This window comes from Lolium rigidum, chromosome 1 (genome assembly GCF_022539505.1).
Source record: "Lolium rigidum isolate FL_2022 chromosome 1, APGP_CSIRO_Lrig_0.1, whole genome shotgun sequence".
Taxonomy (NCBI): Eukaryota; Viridiplantae; Streptophyta; class Magnoliopsida; order Poales; family Poaceae; genus Lolium; species Lolium rigidum.
This window is the reverse complement of record NC_061508.1, coordinates 253,657,027-253,678,040: the sequence shown is the minus strand read 5'-3', so window position 1 is coordinate 253,678,040 and position 21,014 is coordinate 253,657,027. Positions and strand designations below refer to the sequence as shown.

Genomic DNA, 21,014 nt, shown 5'->3' with positions numbered 1-21,014 from the left:
TATGTGTGATGTCTCGTAAAAAGATGTTGACATATAAAATGTGCGTTTGGAAGTTCACTTCATCTACCAAAAGAAGTTTGCTTCTAATCTAGGTGAAGTTTTTGGCGGGAAGTTCGCTCTGAATGCCTCTAAAAAGTTTGCCCTTTTTTTAGCAGGACGTCATTTTTATTAATCCATAAGTTCATTTTTTTGAGAGAAGTTCTGTGTAGAAAATTTGACTTTTCTTTATTGGGTAGTCGTTGAGAAAAAGATCCATGCAGAAAGTTCACATTTCTATTGTATAAAAGTTCATTCTTGTACACAAATGTTGTCTTATTCGTATGGAAAAACAAACTATAAATACCAGGTAATTCACTCGTGGAACTCCAGAAGTTTATTATAAAATCCTCAGTCTAGCTTCAAATATAGTGAAAAATTCCAACGTTACTACTATGTAAAGCATGGAAGTCCACTATCAAGAAAATATGTCAAGAATTTTTTATAATTGAAATTGCTACTAAATCGCAAGAAATTTTGGAAAATAATCAACATGAAAACGTTGCACAAAATTGATATCTTTTTAATGGTATATTATTTGCACCCGGATTATTTGCATCCGGATAAAAAGTTTGAAAACTATGACAAAACCAACATTAAAAACACTTATACAGAGCCACGAAGTTCACTAATAGAAACCTGGAAGTTCACTTTCATATACAGGGGATGTTCAGGTACTCGGTTTTTACGAGCGGAAACCAATTCAAGCATTTTGAAATCTACTCTTAAATCCTAAATAATTTGGTAAAATGTTCAAAACCAAAAGTTTGTGCCTAGTCAACGACTTTCCAACGGGGTATCATTTGTATCAATCCGATAGACGGTTGAAACAATGGATCCAAATAACCTCACGAATATATAGAAATCCGCGAAAACTTTTTTGTATATTCGAAATTAGTTTTAAAGCGTACAAAATTTGGAAAAACTTCCAAAACAAAAATGGTGCGCAATTTCTATATCTTTCCAATGGTATATCATATGTATTAATCCGACAAGTGGTGTAAAAATTAAGGGCAAACAACTCTCCGAAACAGGAGAAATCCGCGAAAACATTGTTTTGTATATTTGAAATTACTTTCAAATTGTTCGGAATTTTAAAAAACTTTCAGCACGAAAAAGTTGCGAAATTTTCATATCTTTTCAATGGTATATCATATGTACGATTCCGATAAATGGTTGAAAAATAAACCTCAAAACACTGTCCGCCAAAACATGGAATTCTCGTCGCTCCGTGTAGAAGTTCACACTGCTATGCAGCGGGAAGTTCAGATGCGACGGAAGTTTGCTATATTTTCTGAAGTTCACTTCAAACTAGAATAAAGTTTCTGAAGTTCGCCCTGCACAATATTGAAGTCCGTCGGGAAGTTCAGATTAAGGGAAAAAGAAGTTCACATCCATGTACCGGGAAGTTTAGAAAGGGTTCGAGAATAGTTATATATATATAGACAAAACTATATGTATGTGCGGTAGCCGTGGTGACCGCATCTATCACCACACAACATCTCGGAGATTCGTGCAAGCAATGAAAATTTTGTGCATTGTTCTCATTTTTCATTTGTGGTCCATTGATTCAAAGAGGAAATTTCAGAGATGGCTTTTTAGTGGTCCAACTGTAGTCCTGTTATGGACCGCTGTCGTCCTACCACTATCTGTACCTGGTGCAGGCCTGGACCACCACTGTCGCCCATAGCACTCACCATCGCCCACATTATAACGCGCAGTGTTCCCGGCCAGATCCAACCCGGCCAGTCCACCAACCCCAACCAGCACCGCCGATTCCACAAGCATCGGCACGCATTGCCGCAACGGAGGCCACGCACGTGGATCTCCCGGCCAGATCCAGCCTGACCATCACCGGCGCCGCTACCAACAGCAACGCCACGCATCGCCGCACCGATGTGCCTGGTCAGCACTGCATCTGGCCATCGCGATTGACCACCACCGTCTCTAGCCGGCGGCCCCGGCCACCACCACCTGTTGCATCCCCGGTGGTCACATCCAAGACCATACTTGCTGCATCCCGTCAATCATCGGCAGCTCCTACAACTCCCACCGTTTCCTCCCTTTTCCAGCTGCAAATGATTTTTTTCAAGTGCCGGTCTACCTCTGTGAGTTCCACTAAATCTATTCCTTTTTTCTGCCTCCGATTTTCGCTTCCTCTTCGTTCCTAATTATTTTTGCATCGTTCAATTTGCAGTGTTTCACCCAGATCTGGGAAAAACGCCAGATGGACTTCGTCAACGCCGTGGTGCGGCGGCGCACTGCTCAACTGGAGGCATGGTACGTCGACTGGCCGAACCCCACTACTCGAGCTCCACCGGATGCACCGCCGTTGACTTCTTCCTGTCCCGCTGCCCGCTCCCTCGACGACGCTGCATCGACAGCCATGTGCTTCAGAAGTACCCCTGCGTGCTAGCTCTCCTCTGCCCACCACGACAGGCATGTCACAGGCGGCCTCTCCTGCTGGATCTTTTTGCGTGCGTTGTTGATTGGGTGATTTTGTCTGCTAATTCATGAATGCCTTTCTGTTGTCCTGAAAAAGTGCTGTTGAATCTGTGCTTAGTTAGGTATTTACATGGCGGGTGGTGAAAAAGCTTGGATGCTATCCTGCAATATATTTTGATGCTGCATCAAGGTTTTTAGCATTGCCTTGATTAACCGTTCGGATGTTGTGTCATGATGCATCATGCTCAGCAAGATGATGAGTGCTATACTGAATTACTGATACCATTTGAGTAGAGAAAATAACTGAACTTTTACAAACTCTGATGGCTAGCTTTATCTGAATATGATGTTCGCTAGTATTTGCTCTTATTTGTAAGGGGGCAACTATCTGTTGCGGATAGCACAACAACTTTGTTTTAAACTGCTATGTGGTTTGAGATGTCCATTGACTGTAAATCTTTTGTCTCTAGCTCCATTACGTCATGAATGAAAGTTTGTATCCTTACGACTGAACATTGTTTCTATGATGCTTAATCCTATGCGCCCCGCATTTTTCTGCAACGCACAAGTGAATGTACTGTAAATCTTGACAACCTTTTTTGGATTTCAATGTAGTGTTTCACTTGGATCTGGGAGGAACGGCTCATGGACTTTGTCAACGCTTTTGTAAGGATGAGCACAGCCGCCATTGAGGGGGAGATGCGGGTTGCCAGGACCGAATCAAAGTGGAGAATCCATCAGCTGGAACACAAGTTGGAAGTCGCCAGGCGTGAGTTGTCCGACGCCATTGGTGAGAGGGATGGTCTCAATGCAGTTGCTTCTAGATTAGCTGATCAACTTCAGTCAAGAGACCGGAGCATTTTCTTCTATAGATTGGCGTTTTTATATGCATGATTTGCATGATTTTTAGATGGGGGGTTTAGCTGCAGCGGTGCATTTATTCTTCCCTCATCTCTATACAATCATCATAGAGTGTGGGCTGATGCATTTCGAGGTGCATAGAGGGAAAATTGATGTTCCGGGTTTAGGGTTGAGTATTGCTATAGGAGTTGATCGCCATTCATAAAAAGACTATTTTTATATGCTGTGGCTTGATATTTCAATTCCTGAGCATGGATATTTTGTTTTGCATATGGTGAAGTTGACCGTCCGGTGGATTTATCCCGATTTGTAAAAATCTTGATTCTTTTAGTTACCAGTTTGCTTTAAGATTCAATGCTTACATCTTATTTTGCTTTAAGAGATTGTGTTCTCTTTGTGTTTTTCTTCAATTGTTTTGCTTAACCGTGCTCAACCTAGTGCCTAACGAGGCCTGGTGCATTGAGGCTTGCAGACTCTCAATCTTCCTCTTAATGTACATGGTGAGTGCTTAATGAGGCCTGGTGTGGCGCTGAATGGAATCATTTCATCTACGGCGCTGAATGGAATCATTTCCTCTTTGGTATTTGGATATTCTCTCGTGATTGGAATATACAGATAGATGCAGTGTATTAGAGTACTTTAGAGTTTTTGATGGTGGAAATATGAGGTGCTGAACCATTTCATCTACGGCGCTGAATGTATTCTTCCGAGGGTTGTGGTGACCCTGCATACCACTGCATGTTGTAGTATGCTAGTCGTTGATATAACATTCACGAAGTACCATTCCGCAAATATTACATCCCTCAGAGTAGTATAACAGAACATAGCAAGTCCATAACTCATTCATTTATTATTACAACTATCATACACATGTCATCTTGGAGCTCCTCTTGGGTCCTAAGAGGAATACTCCTGGGTTCGAGGCGAACCCAACTTAGCTTACAATATAAGAGTCTCATTAAGTTATACATTTATTTCCTCGAGCAGCTAAATACTAAGAGTTCGGGCTGCTCGGTTACTACTACTACTGGATATCTCTATGCTTGATCTCCTCCGGAAGGCTCCCCGGATCCGTAGACGATGAGGTAGTCTACGCCTTCTATACCTCCAGAGAGGTCTGGTTCTTCATAGCCGATGATCTCGGCTCCTTCATTGTTGTCGTAGTCCTCCTCCAGACGATTTAGACAATCTAAGCATGGGATTTAAGAGTGGTATGAGTACGAGCGTACTCAACAAGTTCATTATAGATAAGAGGTGTTTAATGCTCTAGCTACAATATTAGACCAGAAAGTCTAATACCAATGCAAGTTTTGATAAACATTTCTTCAAGAGATTGCTTTTATTCGAAAGAGCTATGTCCGTCAGCCTTCACCGGTTTACTAGAACTTCATGGAGCTCCTTTCCGGCCGCGTTCGCAGTTCCTCATCCCGGAACAGGGAGTGACAGGTCACAGTTCTTTACACTCTGCAGAGGTGTGTTGCTTCACACAGTCGATCAATGCTCCATTAGCTTCCAACCAGTTCATACCAAGAATGACATCAATGTCCTTCATCGGTAAAATGAACAGGTCCGCGTCAAACGCGCACTTATTGATCATGATGACTTGTTTTTGTTTGGTATGGGTTACTATTATCGTTCCCCCCGCGGAAAGTATAGTTATGGGTGTATCTAACTTAGTGCAACTAATCCCATGTTTGATGATGAATTGTTGAGAAATGAATGATGTAGTTGCACCAGTATCGAAAAGTACTTTGCCAGGATGAGTGAGTATCTGGAGCGTACCTATCACCGCCTGATCGGAGTTGACCACCTCCTCCAGACTGGTACAATTCAGCTTGCCGAAGGGCTTCTTATTCTTCCAGTTCCCTCCGGTGTTTCCTCCTCGGCTTCCACCTCCTCCAGACTGACCTCCTCCATTCTTCTTATTAGGGCAGTCTTTCATCATGTGCCCCTCCTGACGACACCCGAGCGGATGATTCGGGTTTGCGACGATCCTTCGAAGTATGTCCTTTAATTCCACAAATACGGCAAACTATTTGGTTTGCAGTCTGAAATGCTTGATTCTTCCTACTACCGTAGTAGTAGTTGTTGTTGTTGTTGTTGTTGTTGTTGTTGTTGTTGTTGTATCTTGGCTTGAAATTCAAGCTGGTATTAGGCTTGTTATTGGAAAACCTCTTGGGCTCAAACTTGGCTTTTTTCCTCTTCTCCTCCTGCAGTTGTTTGAAATCATCTTCCAGAGTGATGGCTGCATCCACCAACTCTTGAAACTCCGTCGCTCTCATCATACGGAGCTGAACCTTGAACTGGGGACTTAACCCCCTCAGAAACCTTTTCTTCTTCTTGTCCTCGGTGTTGACTTCTTCAACTGCATACCGAGACAGCTTGGAGAATTCCCTGACATAGGTCAGGATGGCCTTGTCTTTCTGCTCGAGACTTTCAAACTCTCGATGCTTCAGTTCCACAATACTTTCAGGGACATTGGATTCCCTGAACTTCCTTGCAAATTCCTCCCAGGTAAATACCTTTCCAGCCGGATAAACGGCTACTATATTGTCCCACCATGATGCGGCAGGTCCACACAGCAGGTGGGTAGCATAACGGACCTTCTCTTGGTCGTTACATCCAACGGTATTGAGCTTTCGCTCAGTATCCATAAGCCAATCTTCCGCGTCCATTGGCTCGGGCGCGTATGCGAAAGATATAGGCTTGGTGTTCTGGAAGTCTGCTAAGGTGACTCCCGGATTCTCGGGTCTCTCCACCCTGTTCTGTTGCAGCAATTCTTGGAAGAATTTGTTCTGCTGCTCCAACGTTACACGTTGTCTTTCCTCCACCAGCTGCATGTACTGTACAAAATTCTGCTACGTCATAGGTGGTGGTGGTGGAAACTGATCTCTGGCTGCTCCCTCAGCCTCTTCCTTTTGTTTTGCTTCGCGCTCCATGCGCTGCGCTTCGGTCTCCTCTCCTAGCGCTCCCGACATAACCCCCTAGTTCTGCAACACAAGATGATACTCATAATTACTCCATGCGCAAGTTTTCTGAGCTCAACTTTGTGCACAGAACTAGTCACGCAATGGAAATCAAGAAGCAAATCCAAATCATACAAAACATATACCCTGTATATACATACTTAAGTGGTCTTATTACAATACTCAAGTCGATGTGAGTATGCAAACTCACTTATTAAAGTATATGTACAAATTTATACAAATATTACATACTATAATACACGTGGTACTTGTGTATTATAGCCTCGCCTCCCTTGGTGGACTCTAGTCGATCTTCACTCCCGGTACATCCCAGGCTTCCATCCGGTCGAACGTGTCGTCCTCCTGATAGACCCTGGAACATAAGGTCTCCCCGTCGGCTGGTAATACGAATCAGATGATGATCCTAGGGAGAAATCAGTGTTCACAAACTGATCGTTAAGTGCATCATAGTCCACCCATCGGGTGTACTCCCCTGTAGCTTCGCCATATGTGTTACCAACACTCATACCCGACTCAACCTGTGTCGGATACCCTCCATCAACTCCTTCATTACTAGGATAACTCGGTTCCGGGTTGTGGCGTCATCATTCATCTCCCCATCATAATACACGAAGTACTATGAGTTCCGATATCGGATCCCCAACGCCAACCCGTGGAATTTTCTATAGGAGTCTCGGAACGCTGATTGTTTCCGGATTCCTCTCCGCCCTCGTATCCCCCATAGGAACTACCCAGATAGTTCCCAGGTGTAACAGGTGTAGTTTCACGCTCAAGAGGATCAATACTAATGTAGTCACCAGCTGAGTAAACTGGTGTGTGTACCACATTCTCCATAGGTTCTTTCCCCCTAATCTCCTCCTTGGGTTCAGTAAACTCCTCTAGCATCGTATCAATTGCTCCCGTCAGATGATGGTTCAACTGAAAGAGTAATGATATAAAGTTGCGGCTATTATCCATATATTTTGCAGCTGCTATGGGTTTGCGTTTTGCATATTTGTAGTGGTTAAGCATGGGATCTTCTTCCTCCTGATTATGAGGAATATGGGAGAATTCGGAACCCATAAGCTCTTTCGTCTTATGTTCCCGAATGTCGGTTATGGCTCTCATAACAGCTATATGGTAGGCTGTGTTGATAGTCCTGGCTTCCCCTGCTGGCATGACTACGCTCATTCCCAGAGATTCGGGAAGTCGCAGTCCTACCCTACACTTGGCCAATACAGTACCATCATAGTACATGTATTTCTTTACTTGGATCTGGGGATCACACCCAAATTCAAGTAACATGGCTCGTAGAATATCTGAAAGTCCTCCTTCGTATTCACTCAATGTGGAATCCATCACTTTCACGTTTCGTCCTGGACGTGAACTTGCCATGTTGGCTGTAGAAATAGAAAGATTATAAGATTAGTAATAATGCATCATAATAGAGATAATAAAGAATTATCGCACTAAAAGATATGATTGTTGTATTCTCAATTGAATATACACCATATTTTTAGAGAATTCTTTACTAGTCCTATTTGACTCCTAACGTTTGGTCCCATTTACTAGGTTCCAACCTAAGGTCAAAGCTTTTTCTCTGATACCAACTGTGGATGACCCTACATACCACTGCATGTTGTAGTATGCCAGTCGTTGATATAACATTCACGAAGTACCATTCCGCAAATATTACATCCCTCAGAGTAGTATAACAGAACATAGCAGGTCCATAACTCATTCATTTATTATTACAACTATCATACACATGTCATCTTGGAGCTCCTCTTGGGTCCTAAGAGGAATACTCCTGGGTTCGAGGCGAACCCAACTTAGCTTACAATATAAGAGTCTCATTAAGTTATACATTTATTTCCTCGAGCGGCTAAATACTAAGAGTTCGGGCTGCTCGGTTACTACTACTACTGGATATCTCTAGGCTTGATCTCCTCCGGAAGCCTCCCGGATCCGTAGACGATGAGGTAGTCTACGCCTTCTATACCTCCAGAGAGGTCTGGTTCTTCATAGCCGATGATCTCGGCTTCTTCATTGTTGTCGTAGTCCTCCTCCAGACGATTCAGACAATCTAAGCATGGGATTTAAGAGTGGTATGAGTATGAGCGTACTCAACAAGTTCATTATAGATAAGAGGTGTTTAATGCTCTAGCTACAATATTAGACCAGAAAGTCTAATACCAATGCAAGTTTTGATAAACATTTCTTCAAGAGATTGCTTTTATTCGAAAGAGCTATGTCCGTCAGCCTTCACCGGTTTACTAGAACTTCATGGAGCTCCTTTCCGGCCGCGTTCGCAGTTCCTCATCCTGGAACAGGGAGTGACAAGTCACAGTTCTTTACACTCTGCAGAGGTGTGTTGCTTTACCCATAAGGGATCTTAACCTTGGTGCCAACCGGGCAGCTTTCCCGTCCACACTTCCTTCGGTGTGAGGCCCGGTATAAGGTCTAGCCAATCATGTTCCTCCGCTACCTCGAGCACCCACCCTTTGTTGCATGCCCCGACCCTGGGTCCTCGCCGGTCCCATTATTCCCATATATTTCAGGGTGGACCCCGACCACGACGATAGTCTGGGATCGAACCAAACTCCTTCGCCGGTAGCTGCAACCCATCATAGACCGCAATACCGTGGGGACTTAGGACTCCCCAGCCTCACCATCTTTCTCCTTCGGGCGACAAGTGTACTACGGACAATGCCGTGGGGACTTAGGACTCCCCGGCCTCACCGACTTGCCCCCTTGGATTACAAGTGTACTACGGTAAAGCGCATCCGTTGATGAACGAGAGGTGGAAACACTTTTAACTACTCCGTCCCACTCCGGATCTTATGGTTAACACGGGTATTACGGCACAAGAATCACTGGCGACATTTGTTGTTTAATCCTAGATGGATATAAACCCTTGCAATGGAACCTCCACCATATCAACACAATCCATGGTTCCATTGCCCACCACATAGTCATATTCATAGTTATGAAAGTAGTGGTTTTGATTTTTATGCAATAGTGATAACCATAATACTTTGCAAGTAATTTGATAGAAATACTCAAATGACATGAGCAAGTGATGAACTTGCCTGAACACTGCAAAGTTTTGCAGTTGGATGGTGTGGACTGACCCTTGTCCTCTGGTTCTGAAAAATAGCATCATTGTCCGATAAGGGCAATGGTTAAAAAAGCAATTATGCATGGTTCCAGTTTTAGGGTTTGATTCCCCCCTTCCGATGTCGTTGTTATTTTATGTGAGAGGTTAATACTAAGAACAATTTGGAGATACTTAATTTAGGGTAAATACAACCTTGAAATATTGTCAAGGTGTTTTTAAAGTCCAAATGCATTAATGGACTTATTTTCTTTATTGAAAATAATATGTGTGATTCAAATGATTATTTAAATCATCAAATGAAGACTTATTCCTAATTGTCTTCAAAAATTCCCTTTTGTATTTTATTATGATAGTGAATTTTATGCTGATCTGTTTTCATATTTTTAATTATTTTTTTAGAGCTATTAAACATTTCTTATATAATTTCAAAGTTTCTGTATTTCTTGGAATTATGAAATGACTGAATTGCCCCTGGGCCCCACCTGTCAGGGTGGCCCAACGGGTTAGGTCACACCCGAGCCACCCTTTGGGCTCGGTCGGCCCATTCGTCCTCTCCTCTCTCCTCACGCGGAAACCCTAACCCCCTCCTCGACTCTCTGGCGATGCCGTGGTCGCCGCTGCCTTCGCCGAGATTCTCCGGCCGTCTCCGGCCATCTCCGGCGATGAGATGCGGCGGATCTGGACCGCCACACGACGGCGCATCAGGTCCACCGGCTTGATCTAAACCTCGTCTTCTTCTTCGTTCGCCCCCGTCGCGTTCGCCCGCATGGTGATGCGTTGCTCACCGGCGCATCAGGTGCCGTGACGCCGCCGTGGTGTTGCCGTGGCGGTGCTGGGGCGCTTGTGCTCAGCGACGCCAGGCCAGGCCGCGGCTTGGCGCTGCCGTGGTGACCCGTGCCGTCGTGCCGCCATGGCACGCTGTGGTGCTCCGCCCAGGTACACGCCTCCATTTCTCCTCCTTCTTCTTCCTTCTCTATGCTCTGCTCAAGTGGCTGGCCTGCCTCTCCCCATGGAGATGCTGTGCCGTGCTCTACTGCTTGCTGTGCAAGTGTGCGTGCTATAGCTGCCCTTCTGGCTAGCTGCTACTCTTGCTCGGCTGCTGTTGTGTGTGCTGATGCTGTGTTCTCCTGGCCATGGCCATTGTTTCTAAATCTGTGCCCGTGCTTGTGCTACTGCTATGCATATCTTTGCCTTGCTACACTATGGCTACTGTGCAACATTTCCTATGCTAGGTGCTTGCTTGTGCTTGTATTTCTTGCTTGAAACTATCCATGTGCCTCAGTGCTTGATACTACTATCGCTAGTTCATCAGGTGTATTCAATTACTTGCCCTGACTTGATTATGGTGTGTAGTCCTTGCAAATTTGCAAGTGTCAGTGCCTCTGGTATGCCTTTCTGTGTGCTCTAATTCATGGAGATGCTCCACTGAGCATAGCTGTGCCTGTACAGCCCTATCCCATGATGAACTGCTACTGGATACTTTGATATCTAGCTTATTTGATTATCTGTGATGTATTGGTTCATGTCCTGTGGCTGATCTTATTGTCTGGTTCATGTGTTGATGCTATGCTTGGCTGTCGTGACCTGTAGCAAGAGCAAGTGATGCTCTGATGATCAATTTATCATTACTTGCTTGTGAGCAAGTGTGTGCTTCTCTCTGTGATTCACTGGTTCTCAACCAGTGCTGTTGTTGGCTTAAGCAACTGCTGTTGCTTGCAGTGATCCATTGGATCCACTGCAAGGCTCTGGTGTCTTGATACTTGCATAAATCATTTATCTGTGTAGCTTATCAAGATTTATTTGATAAATGAGATGAACTGTTTCTGCAGTTATGATTCTTTAACTTGATTGACTTGAGCTAGAGGGATGCCAACCACTGGTTGGGTACCCTAGCTCATACTGAACCCTATTGGGTGATGATGTGATGTGCTAGGCTTGATGGTTTGGTTTGATTCAGTGGTTGAGGTAACTCTGACAGCATTTCTTTGCTGTTAAGGTAGCTCCCACCCTTGTTAGCTTTGCTGTGGCTTACAAGATGCTTTCTGGGTGATCCTATTGTTGGATTGCCAGTAGCTTTTGCTGTTGAAATCAAGTAGACAATGATTTGTCTACATATCTGATGGTTTAGTGATCATGTGGTGCTAGGTGAGTTGGGATTAGGCTAGCTGTGAATCAATCCCTTGCTGGATTCTTTGGTTTGCCCTAGTGAGGAATCACTTGGCTTGACCAATTCTTCCCTAGGGTTAGTTTCTTCTGGCTTAAATCCCTATTTTGCCAGCATCAAATGGTTTACACCAAATGATGATGCACATAGGGTAATCATACCCCCAGGCTTGTGTATGTGTTATGCACATGCTTGTGTTATGAGCAAAACTGATGTTTGCTCATGGATTTGAGTATACCTCACTCCAGCTCCTAGAATTAATTGTTGGTGTAGAGGATTGCTTCTATGATGTGCTTGTGCTTGTCCTGCTCCTCCTTGCTAGCTGGCGCTTGGTTAATTTCTGATGATTTGGGAATAGGTTGAGCAGCTCTGGCTGTTCACCTGTTCTTGCTGTTCTTGATGTGTTCTTACTGTTCTTACCCAGATGCTTGTGTCGATGAGCATCTAGGGTTTGGTGACTGAAAAGTTTATATACCCCTGGTGCTCTTCTCCTTGGTCGACAACAAGGTGTGGTGACTCTCCCTGTGTGAGTGTGCTGGTGAGCATGCACACATGCAGTGTGAGCTGCCTGTGTGTGTGTGTGTGTGTTCCTGATACTTTGCACTTGGCTGTGAGAGGATCAGCTCGGCAGCTTTGGTCATATCCTCTCCAATTTTATTTTATTTCTAACCTGCCAAGTGGCTATGCCACTTGGCATAACTTGTGTTTGTTGTGTTTATGTGCAGGTTCAAAATGATGATCAAATGGACAAGATGATCTTCAAGCTTAAGATTAGATGATATTCACATTGTAGTATTTAGGACAGATTCATACTTGTACTTTTCTTTTATCTTCTTTTTCTATTTATCCAAATTTGTGTAATGTGTTGTAGTAATTCATTTATTTCAATTCTGAATATTGTAATTGACAATGTATAATGTGTGATTATCAATAAAGCTCCCATTTTCCTTAATAAGCTTTACATATTTGTTATATTACTTATAATCTTGATTATTGATAATTGTTTATGACATTATCTCAAGTTTGAATTATGTGATAATCATTTGATGTTTGAATTTGAATTTTCAAATTCAAATTTGGATTGAATTCAATCATACAACTTAATTTAGAATTCAATCATGCAACTTAAGTTTGTGATGCAAACTCCCCACTCTCTTCTCAAAACCCTAGTTTAGTTGAATAAGGAACAGGTTTGTCGCACTCTCGAAACCCTAACCCTGTAAGGTGTCGAGAGAGAAACTTGGCCCCCTTCGATGCAGTTTTTGTTTAAAAGCGCGAAATTTCCCCGTAAATTACAATGCAATGCACATACCTTTCTAAAATCTACCCCTCGATCGTCTCTAAACCTGGGACATTACAAGGGTGCTTAACAAGTTGCTATTATTAGAGGTGCTTAAAGTTGATGTGCTTAACTAGTTGCTCTCGGTACCTAATGATTTGAACGTCGGTACCGAATTTGCTTGAATGATCCTCGCTACATTTATGGGTACTTGTTTCAGGCACAAACTTTATGCTTGCATACGAATATATTTAACCATCAGGCTACTGGATGGATATGCTCAGCTCATCAGGCACAAACTTTATGGTCTGTGTTCTTAACACCCATTTTTTTCTGGATGGATATGCTCAGCTCATCCAGTGTTATTAATTTATGAACTTAGCACCAAACAAGACAGGTGCTTACCAATTTAGCGTGCAGTACCGAATAACAATTTAGTACCATGTTCATATTCATCAGGTACTGAGCTTGTAAGGGCATGAGCCCTAAGTTAATAAGATAATTAGCGAGTCTAAATTTGGTACTTAAGTTGTCTACCGGGTATAAGAAATTTGTGAATTAGATTGTACTATGTTTTCCTCTTACTGGTACATATGACTATATGAGGATACTGACCATCAAAAAATGGTACGTACTAAATGCCTTTACCTTATTTCTTGTCACCTATATTTTCCCCTTGACTTGGATTTATTCCGCCAATGAACAAGACATACTAAACTCCTCTGAAATTAACTTCTTCACGTCCATGGTAAGCACAGTACTTGGATTTTGCAAGATTTTGGATGGAAAATAAACTGATCACGTGGTTGTTTGCAAGGCACCAAAAAGAAACTGACCAAGTACTGAATCTTGCATCTTGTAGGTGCTGAATCATTTTTCACACCCTACCCCTATGAGCACCTCCGGAAGACTGAGCCGGCGGATTGGATCTTGAATTAACAGCACACGCTCGCATCGACGGAACGTCGCTCCGAAAGAATATTCCGCCTTTATGAGACACACAGATGTCAAACCTGGGGTTTGAACTCTGGTGGGCTGGGGATACAACCATCCTCCTAACCACCCAACCTCAGGTTGGTTCTCTCTTATTGTAATTTTTGGGTGCTTAACAATCTGCTTTGAGGTGCTGAATCGTTTTGGGTGCTTAACAATCTGCTTAACCATCTGCTTTGAGGTGCTTAACAATCTGCTTTGAGGTGCTGAATCGTAATGTGCTTTAACAAGTTGCTTTGACGTGGTTAACCTTGAAGTGTGTGGTGAATAGATTCTGAACGTGGAGCACAAGCGTGGCAACGACTCCGGCAACCACCAACACGACAACTTCGGCAGCCAGGTACAACCCTGATATGCTTGTTTAGTGTCAAGTACCATGAACAACACGAGCATTGCATTTCCATTTTGCTGTCTGGATGGTACCTATTCCCTCCCTCCTGGATGCTGAATTTTCTTGTTGTAATGCTCCTAGGTACCTAACAATTTTAATCAGGTACTTAACAAGTTTCCTTTAGGTACTTGACCTTCCAATTCTTGTTGATGATTTCCTTTAGGTACCTGACCTTCCAATTGTTGGTTCTTAACAAGTTTCTTTCAGGTGCTGAATCATTTCCTTCTGCTACTGCTGCTCTTCCTCGCCGGCGACATGGTGCTGCTGCTGCTGGTGCCAGACCAGGTTTAATTCTCTGTCTTCGTATCTGGGCACCACATACTGTCATCATTTTTGTAGGTACCGAATCATATAGGATACGGTACCGCACAGAACATACACGTTTCTTTTAGGTACTTAACATGCTGCTATAAGGTGCTGAAACCATATCATCAGATCTTGATTTTCTCCTTCCTCCCAGCTGATAGTTTATGCTTGGTCCAGTCTCATGCAAGTGCGTCATCGATTCTTTCATGAAGTTGAATTTAAGATAGCAAATGAGTTTACTTGTTTTCTCAATCCATTTCTTTGTGTTTATTCCTTGATCAAGAAATGCAGGTTAAAATGAGATTTTGCCACCGATGAACATGTGCCTGCTATAGCAATTTCTTCTGGAGCACTTGTGTCCTTGTTTCTTAGGTGTTGAATAATTTGGGTGCTTAACAAGTTGCTCTAAGGTGCTCAATCATGTGGGTGCTTAAAAGGTTGGTCTGAGGTGTTGAATATATGTATGGACATCAGTACTGAATCTTGCATCCTCTAAGTACTTGAATAATGAGAAGACCATTTGTAGGTACCAATTTCCGAGGTACTAAATAATCTATTTTCTTAAATCGAGTTTACCTGGGTACCGAGTGGTTAATCTTCCGGTACCTGATTACTTCGTGAAAAAAATATGTTAAGGTAGTTTAATTAGAACTTCTATTAGTGAACCATTGGTTAATTTTTTAGGTGATTAACAAATTCAACCGAGGTGCTGGACGTGTGTTACCAGAATAAGGGATTTGCTAAAAATCATGGCTTTTCCGTGACTACAAGGGTGATTAACAATTTAGGTCATGGTGCTAAAAATATGTTAATGTAGTTTAATTAGAAATTTTATTAGTGAACCATTGGTTAGTCTTTTAGGTGCTTACTAGGGTCATGTGGTGCTGATTAGGGTCATCAGGCAGATTTCAGCATCACCTTGGTCGAAATTATTCAAAATTAGGGAAGAAAATTGAAGAGTTTACTCCTGACTTGTACACCTCACTATCACCTCATATTGGTGCTTAAGAAGTTGCTCTGAGGTACTGAATTATATGGGGTGCTGAAATATTGCATCATGTAGGTACTGAGTAATGTTGAAAATCTTGATTAGCCATATTGGTTTAGCAGTTAGTACTTGTTTCCATTCAAAATCTTAGTTTTGGCCGCCTTGGACGTTATCCACATCCGGCACGCGGCAACTCATTTCTCCATTGTTCAAGCATGGACTTGTCTCTATCGCTTTTTTCATTGCAGTTCAGGTGTAACCAACATTTTTCATGGTTTGTGAGATTTCCTTATGTGGGTGCTTAATTAGCAAGTTGATCCTAGGTGCTTAACTAGTTTCTTCGGGGTGCTGAATGATTCATACTTGACTAGTTGACCCGCAGCTCATTCTTTGACTTGTTTGGTTAGCCCGCATGTATGGTTTTTTTATCATGCCAAATTGCTAACGCAAACCTATTTCATCACTGGCATTTGTTGTTGTCTCGTGCAGTGTAATTTCTCCTCCAATACATGTTTCAATTATCTATGGTTGTTCATGCTATGTTCTATGCTTTCCATAGTAGCTGTGCACCTCAATGATTTTTTCTTCTTCTGATGCAATGGACAAGGGTGCTTAATGGGTTAACGTGTGGTGCTGATTATTTAGTTTGATCGACTTGTGGACACCGTGCATGCTGATCTGTAAATGCAATTTTTTACATGAGTATACTTTTGGGTGCTTGAAAAGTTAAGACACGGTGCATTTGACAAGTCAATCATGCTGATTTGTAAATGCAATATTTTTTTCATGAGCAGAATCAGACCTGTTTAATTTATGTGCTGTTGAAAACTCTACATAAATGTAGTTAGCCATTTTTATATAGATGTTTGAGAAAATGCTATGACAATGCATGTTTGTGATCATGATGTATGGGGATTTTATAGGCCCTGTATCCGTGTGCAATTATTTGACCTGCACAAAATTAAATTCCTTGAACAGTCACTCCAACCGTATTTATCACAATGTCTGAATTCGTGGCTGTACACAATATAATCTCACCATGGGTTGTAGGTACTGAATCATATGACTTGCGGTGCCTCCCAGTATTTGCATGCACCTAGAGATAGGCTATTACTTTTGGCTTAATAGCCGAGCACTACTTGACAGTTCCTTACTGATTCAGCCTGATTCACGAAAATATACAACTTTTAATTTTTTGTGCTGCTGAAAACTATACATACATGTATTCAGCCGTTTTTATATATTGATGATTGCGAAAATGATATGACCATGCATGCATGTGGCCGTGAACTTTCATCATTCAGTTCTTGGGTCTAGTTCTGTCGGTACTTGGGTGATCTTTGTTTCTTTGGGAACAGTTCAAGTTCTTTCCTTCGTTTGCTTTCCTGTTTTTTAATTAGAAACCACTAAAACGGTCATTTTTTGTTGCAGGTGACATATCCCAGGGTGATGTAAGGCATTATCCAATATTCAGATGTATGGTACCTAATGCCTGGCTAATAGGTTCGGAATGCTCTAACCACTGGAATGGGCCGAGTGTTTCTTGTGTTGGTACCGAATACATAATTGTAGCCGTATGACGTCAGAAGCCCATCCAGACAATGGGCTGTTAAGTACCTCTCCACTACCACCCAGCCCAACCCCAGGTGGGCACCGAATTGATTCAAAATTTGAATCCTTTGTCTGTCAGGCCCATGATCTGCGATGGCAGAGGCGCGCAGGAGGCCCAGGACGGGATGCTGTCAGCCTCTTTTGGTGTTTTCACTGCCTTTATGCAAACCTGGTTTGAAATGTGTACTGCATCTCTGTTTTTGAATCTGACTACAAGCAGTGTAAAAGCAGTGTACAGTCTGAATGTTTTTCCATTTTTGCAATGGGCTGACACATGGCAGGACATGCACATAGTTTGCAAAAATGTTATGAGATATGAGAAAAAGAGAGGTGGTCCAATCGAAGTACTCATCTTGATGCATTTGTGTGGTGATAGATGCGGTCACCAAATGCTCACCTGGGGTTGGGCTGGGTGGTAGTGGAGAGGGAAACTCTATTAGATACCCTGGGTGCAGAATAAGTAATTCTGCACCCGGGTCATATACCGAGCTAGACATCCATCCGGTTCGATCGATCCTTGCTGATTGTGCTCGGTCGTATATTTTTTACCCCGACGGTTTAGTTTCCCGGTCGTGGGATTTGGAAGCTGTCCCACTACCTCCCGTCGCCCGTCACCTGATTTCCCCCTCGTAGTTTTCTAATCGAGCGTATGCGGCGGTTGGCGATTGAGCGGCCGCCGGCGAGCGCATGAGCGGCGGATGGACTCGGTGGCCATAGGAGCAGCTGCTGGTCTCTGCCACGACCGTGTCCTAAGCTGCGTCGTGGCCGGTCGGCCGAATCGGCGTCGTGACCGGCCGGCCGAATCGGCGGCGGCGTGGTCGTCGGCGATAACGGAGACATGGTGCACTGCGTATTGCACGCGGGTAGAATCTGCATCAAATTCGGTAAGCAACATGTTCTATTTGCGTCGGATACTCAGATCCATAATTATTTTTGTATACCCGTGTGGAGATTTGATGTGAAAAGGTTGAGGCAGTGGAAGCACATGGCAACGACCGCCTCATATCTAGAGTTTAATTTATGTACATCTCAGATGTTGTTTTTATCTCACCACGGCGGCATATAGTTATTGTTCAAACTCGATTTCTCGATGCTGCCCTGCTAGCTAGATGATGGCATATTATTTCACTTACCAGCGCATGTCGCCGCAGTCCTCGCCGTAGAAACTTGCCAATTAACATAATTCTGAATTCAGTTTTGCAAGTTCTGTATCATTGGAACCATTTAACAGAATTTTTAACTCAGTTTGATCTCTTGTTTCGAAGGTTCGGTTTTGTACATAGAGATGAATGCAGCTGTGTTAGATAGTCTTTGCTAATTCTCATGTTAATCAATGGAACAGGTCACACTTTTGATATGCTGTTATGGATTACTGTAGATTGCTGCCGCAACGCTAGCATATGGGTCTGTGAACGTGGCATCTAGGCATCTAGCCCCTTGCAATTTTACGTCAGCTTGCAGTTATTGATATGCAATTCCAGAAGGTGGGTATTTTCCCCAGTTAGTATTGATTATTGATGTGGTTTGCTCAGAGGGAAGCACAACTGATTCTTTAGCTCATTTTTGTTGCTGTACATATCCAGATGAAGCCGCACCATAACACTTATGTCAAGCCCCCTCTAGTTTCTATGTAGCTTGATGAATCAATCGGATTTTGAATTCATCGGTACATGTCTTCACGTGCATTATAGTCCATACATGGTTTGGGCACTAAAATCAAATTTATTTGGCTGTTCATGCACAGGATTTATCTGCTTAATTATTCAGGATTAGAAGTTCCAATTCTGAACTTTGTAGTTGCGAAGTAGCTAGCTCCAGTGTATTTAAATATTTGGCAATAATAGTGGATGTTAGTCTATTTGAGGTGTTGCTAGATGTGCAATCTTTGCTTCATGTGATTGTAATTCATGTGACGGTAGCAACGGTTAGCTTTGGTTGGTGGCATCGACTCCCCATTCAAAAATTAAAGTTGGTCTCAAATGGTCGCACTAGACCATTTGGTAATTTCTTCATGTGTTTCCACACATGGATGTGTTAATGGGTTCCTTACTTTCCTAATTGTCTTCTGTTGATTTATGATATTTTGTGGGGTGATTCTACTAATGAATTAACGATATTCATGCCCGGAAAGAAACCTGTAAGCTCATCATTTCATCTCACTCTGTCAGCAGAAGAGCTAGGAAGATTCTTTGCTCGGATGCAAGCAACAGGAGCTGACATAGTGAAAATTGAAACCACTGCTACTGAGATCGTTGATGTGTCAAGAATATTTTGAAATGCTTGTGCACTGCCAAGTGAGTTTACTGTCTAAAACCTCTGCAATATTTGTATCTTACCTCCACAAGGCTGTTTACATGTAATTGAATCACAGATTTAATAGCTATGTGTTATAAATTAGGATTTTTTTACCACTGTACCACTTGCCATAGACATGCTTTTATTTTCCACGGTTTAATACTGATTCATCTGCGTGATTATGCCCATGCTTTTTCGTAAATTCTTATCCAGTCTGCTATTGATCATTCCCAAAAGTTCGAAGTAGGCCATTGTGTAATGTCTTCATGTGTGGCCATACATGGATCTTTGCCTTATTTGTTTCTGTACTATGGATGTTTCTGACATATTTTTTCTTCTATTTCAGGCATCAAACAAGATCTGCTCAGCACTGAGGAAGACATGACTTCAGCTCTCAACTAAGCAAGCCTGACAATTGTGGCAAATGGAAAGGAACTACTATGATGTAAGTTGTTTTCAGTCAACAAGTGATTATGCTACGGAGGTGGAGATGTGTTTATCCGAGATCACCATGGAGTCCCTCTGGCGGGGGCATGCCATTTTTCCCCGAGTGACTGACCCGGAGAGAGCTGAGCTGCTTGCGTGTCACCATGCTGTTAACTTGGCGAAGGAGTTGGGACTGATGAAAATAGCACTGGAAACGGACTGTACTGTGGTGGTGGCGAAACTTCGGGACAGCGACAAGAACCGGTCGATCCACCGACCACTTGTGGAAGAAATCAAAGCGTCTCTTGGGGAACTTGATGATTTCAGGGTCCTTCACGTGCGATGATCTAGTAATTTGGTGGCTCACAAATTAGCTAAGGATGGCTGTATGAATAAGTGTTGTAATAGATGGGTATCATGGGTTGAATCCCTCCCAGACTTTGTGTTAAACCTTGCCGCTCTGAACATGGGCAATTAATAAAGATGGCGGCCATTTGATCTAAAAAAACAAGTGATTATGCCATTTGGAGAATGTAATTTGCTATTTAGAATGATTCTGGGATATGTTTTTTTGGCAAATGAGGCATATAGCTCATACGGACAAGTTTGTGCATCACTATATCTTATTTACAATGCTCTCCATGTCCATGTATTTGAGTTATGTCGTGTGACTACTCACTACGCTAGGATTTTTTTTTCCTACACATTACATGATTCCCCAACATAATTTCTTATTTTACATAAGCCATTTTGATCTGTTCGATGGTTGATGTACTAGGGTTCAGCTAGCTTCTTATAGTTTTCTTACGTAGTCTACAAATTTTACATCACATGCACATGGATTCCTTAATCTGATTGTTAAAATACTTAATGTAAGGTGAATAATATAATTTTTATACGTTCGATTGGTCCATAGACATCATCATACATAGGCCTATTTTTTTAATGTGACATGCATACTAGTTTGGCTGATTGGATCCAACTTCCTGAAAAATCCGTTGGCTATAACTATCGTAGCTCGCATGGGATTATTCCATCGCACCTTTGGCTGGCGCGGACCAGCATCTCCGTACTTTTCTTATGTCGCATGCATCCAATTTTATGTTACGCGGGCGTGGTCGCTCGGGGCCTC

General features: G+C 42.7%; 1 protein-coding gene across 1 annotated transcript; it reads left to right on the top strand.

Moving 5' to 3' along the window:
- The first annotated feature begins 1,989 nt into the window (after positions 1–1,989).
- Positions 1,990–3,690, top strand: LOC124692707. The gene is made up of 3 exons (XM_047226141.1): positions 1,990–2,144; positions 2,234–2,475; positions 3,097–3,690. Exons 2-3 carry the CDS (start codon positions 2,314–2,316, stop codon positions 3,373–3,375), a joined length of 441 nt encoding a protein of 146 aa, XP_047082097.1. The 5' UTR covers positions 1,990–2,144; positions 2,234–2,313; the 3' UTR covers positions 3,376–3,690.
- Positions 3,691–21,014: the final 17,324 nt, after the last annotated feature.

What these genes read in the sequence shown, in the direction of transcription:
- LOC124692707 (XM_047226141.1), top strand. Translation starts at nt 2,314, where the DNA reads ATGGTACGTCGACTGGCCGAACCCCACTACTCGAGCTCCACCGGATGC. An exon ending in TCCTCTGCCCACCACGACAG is followed by an intron (nt 2,476 to 3,096) that starts GCATGTCACAGG and finishes ATTTCAATGTAG; the next exon opens with TGTTTCACTTGGATCTGGGA.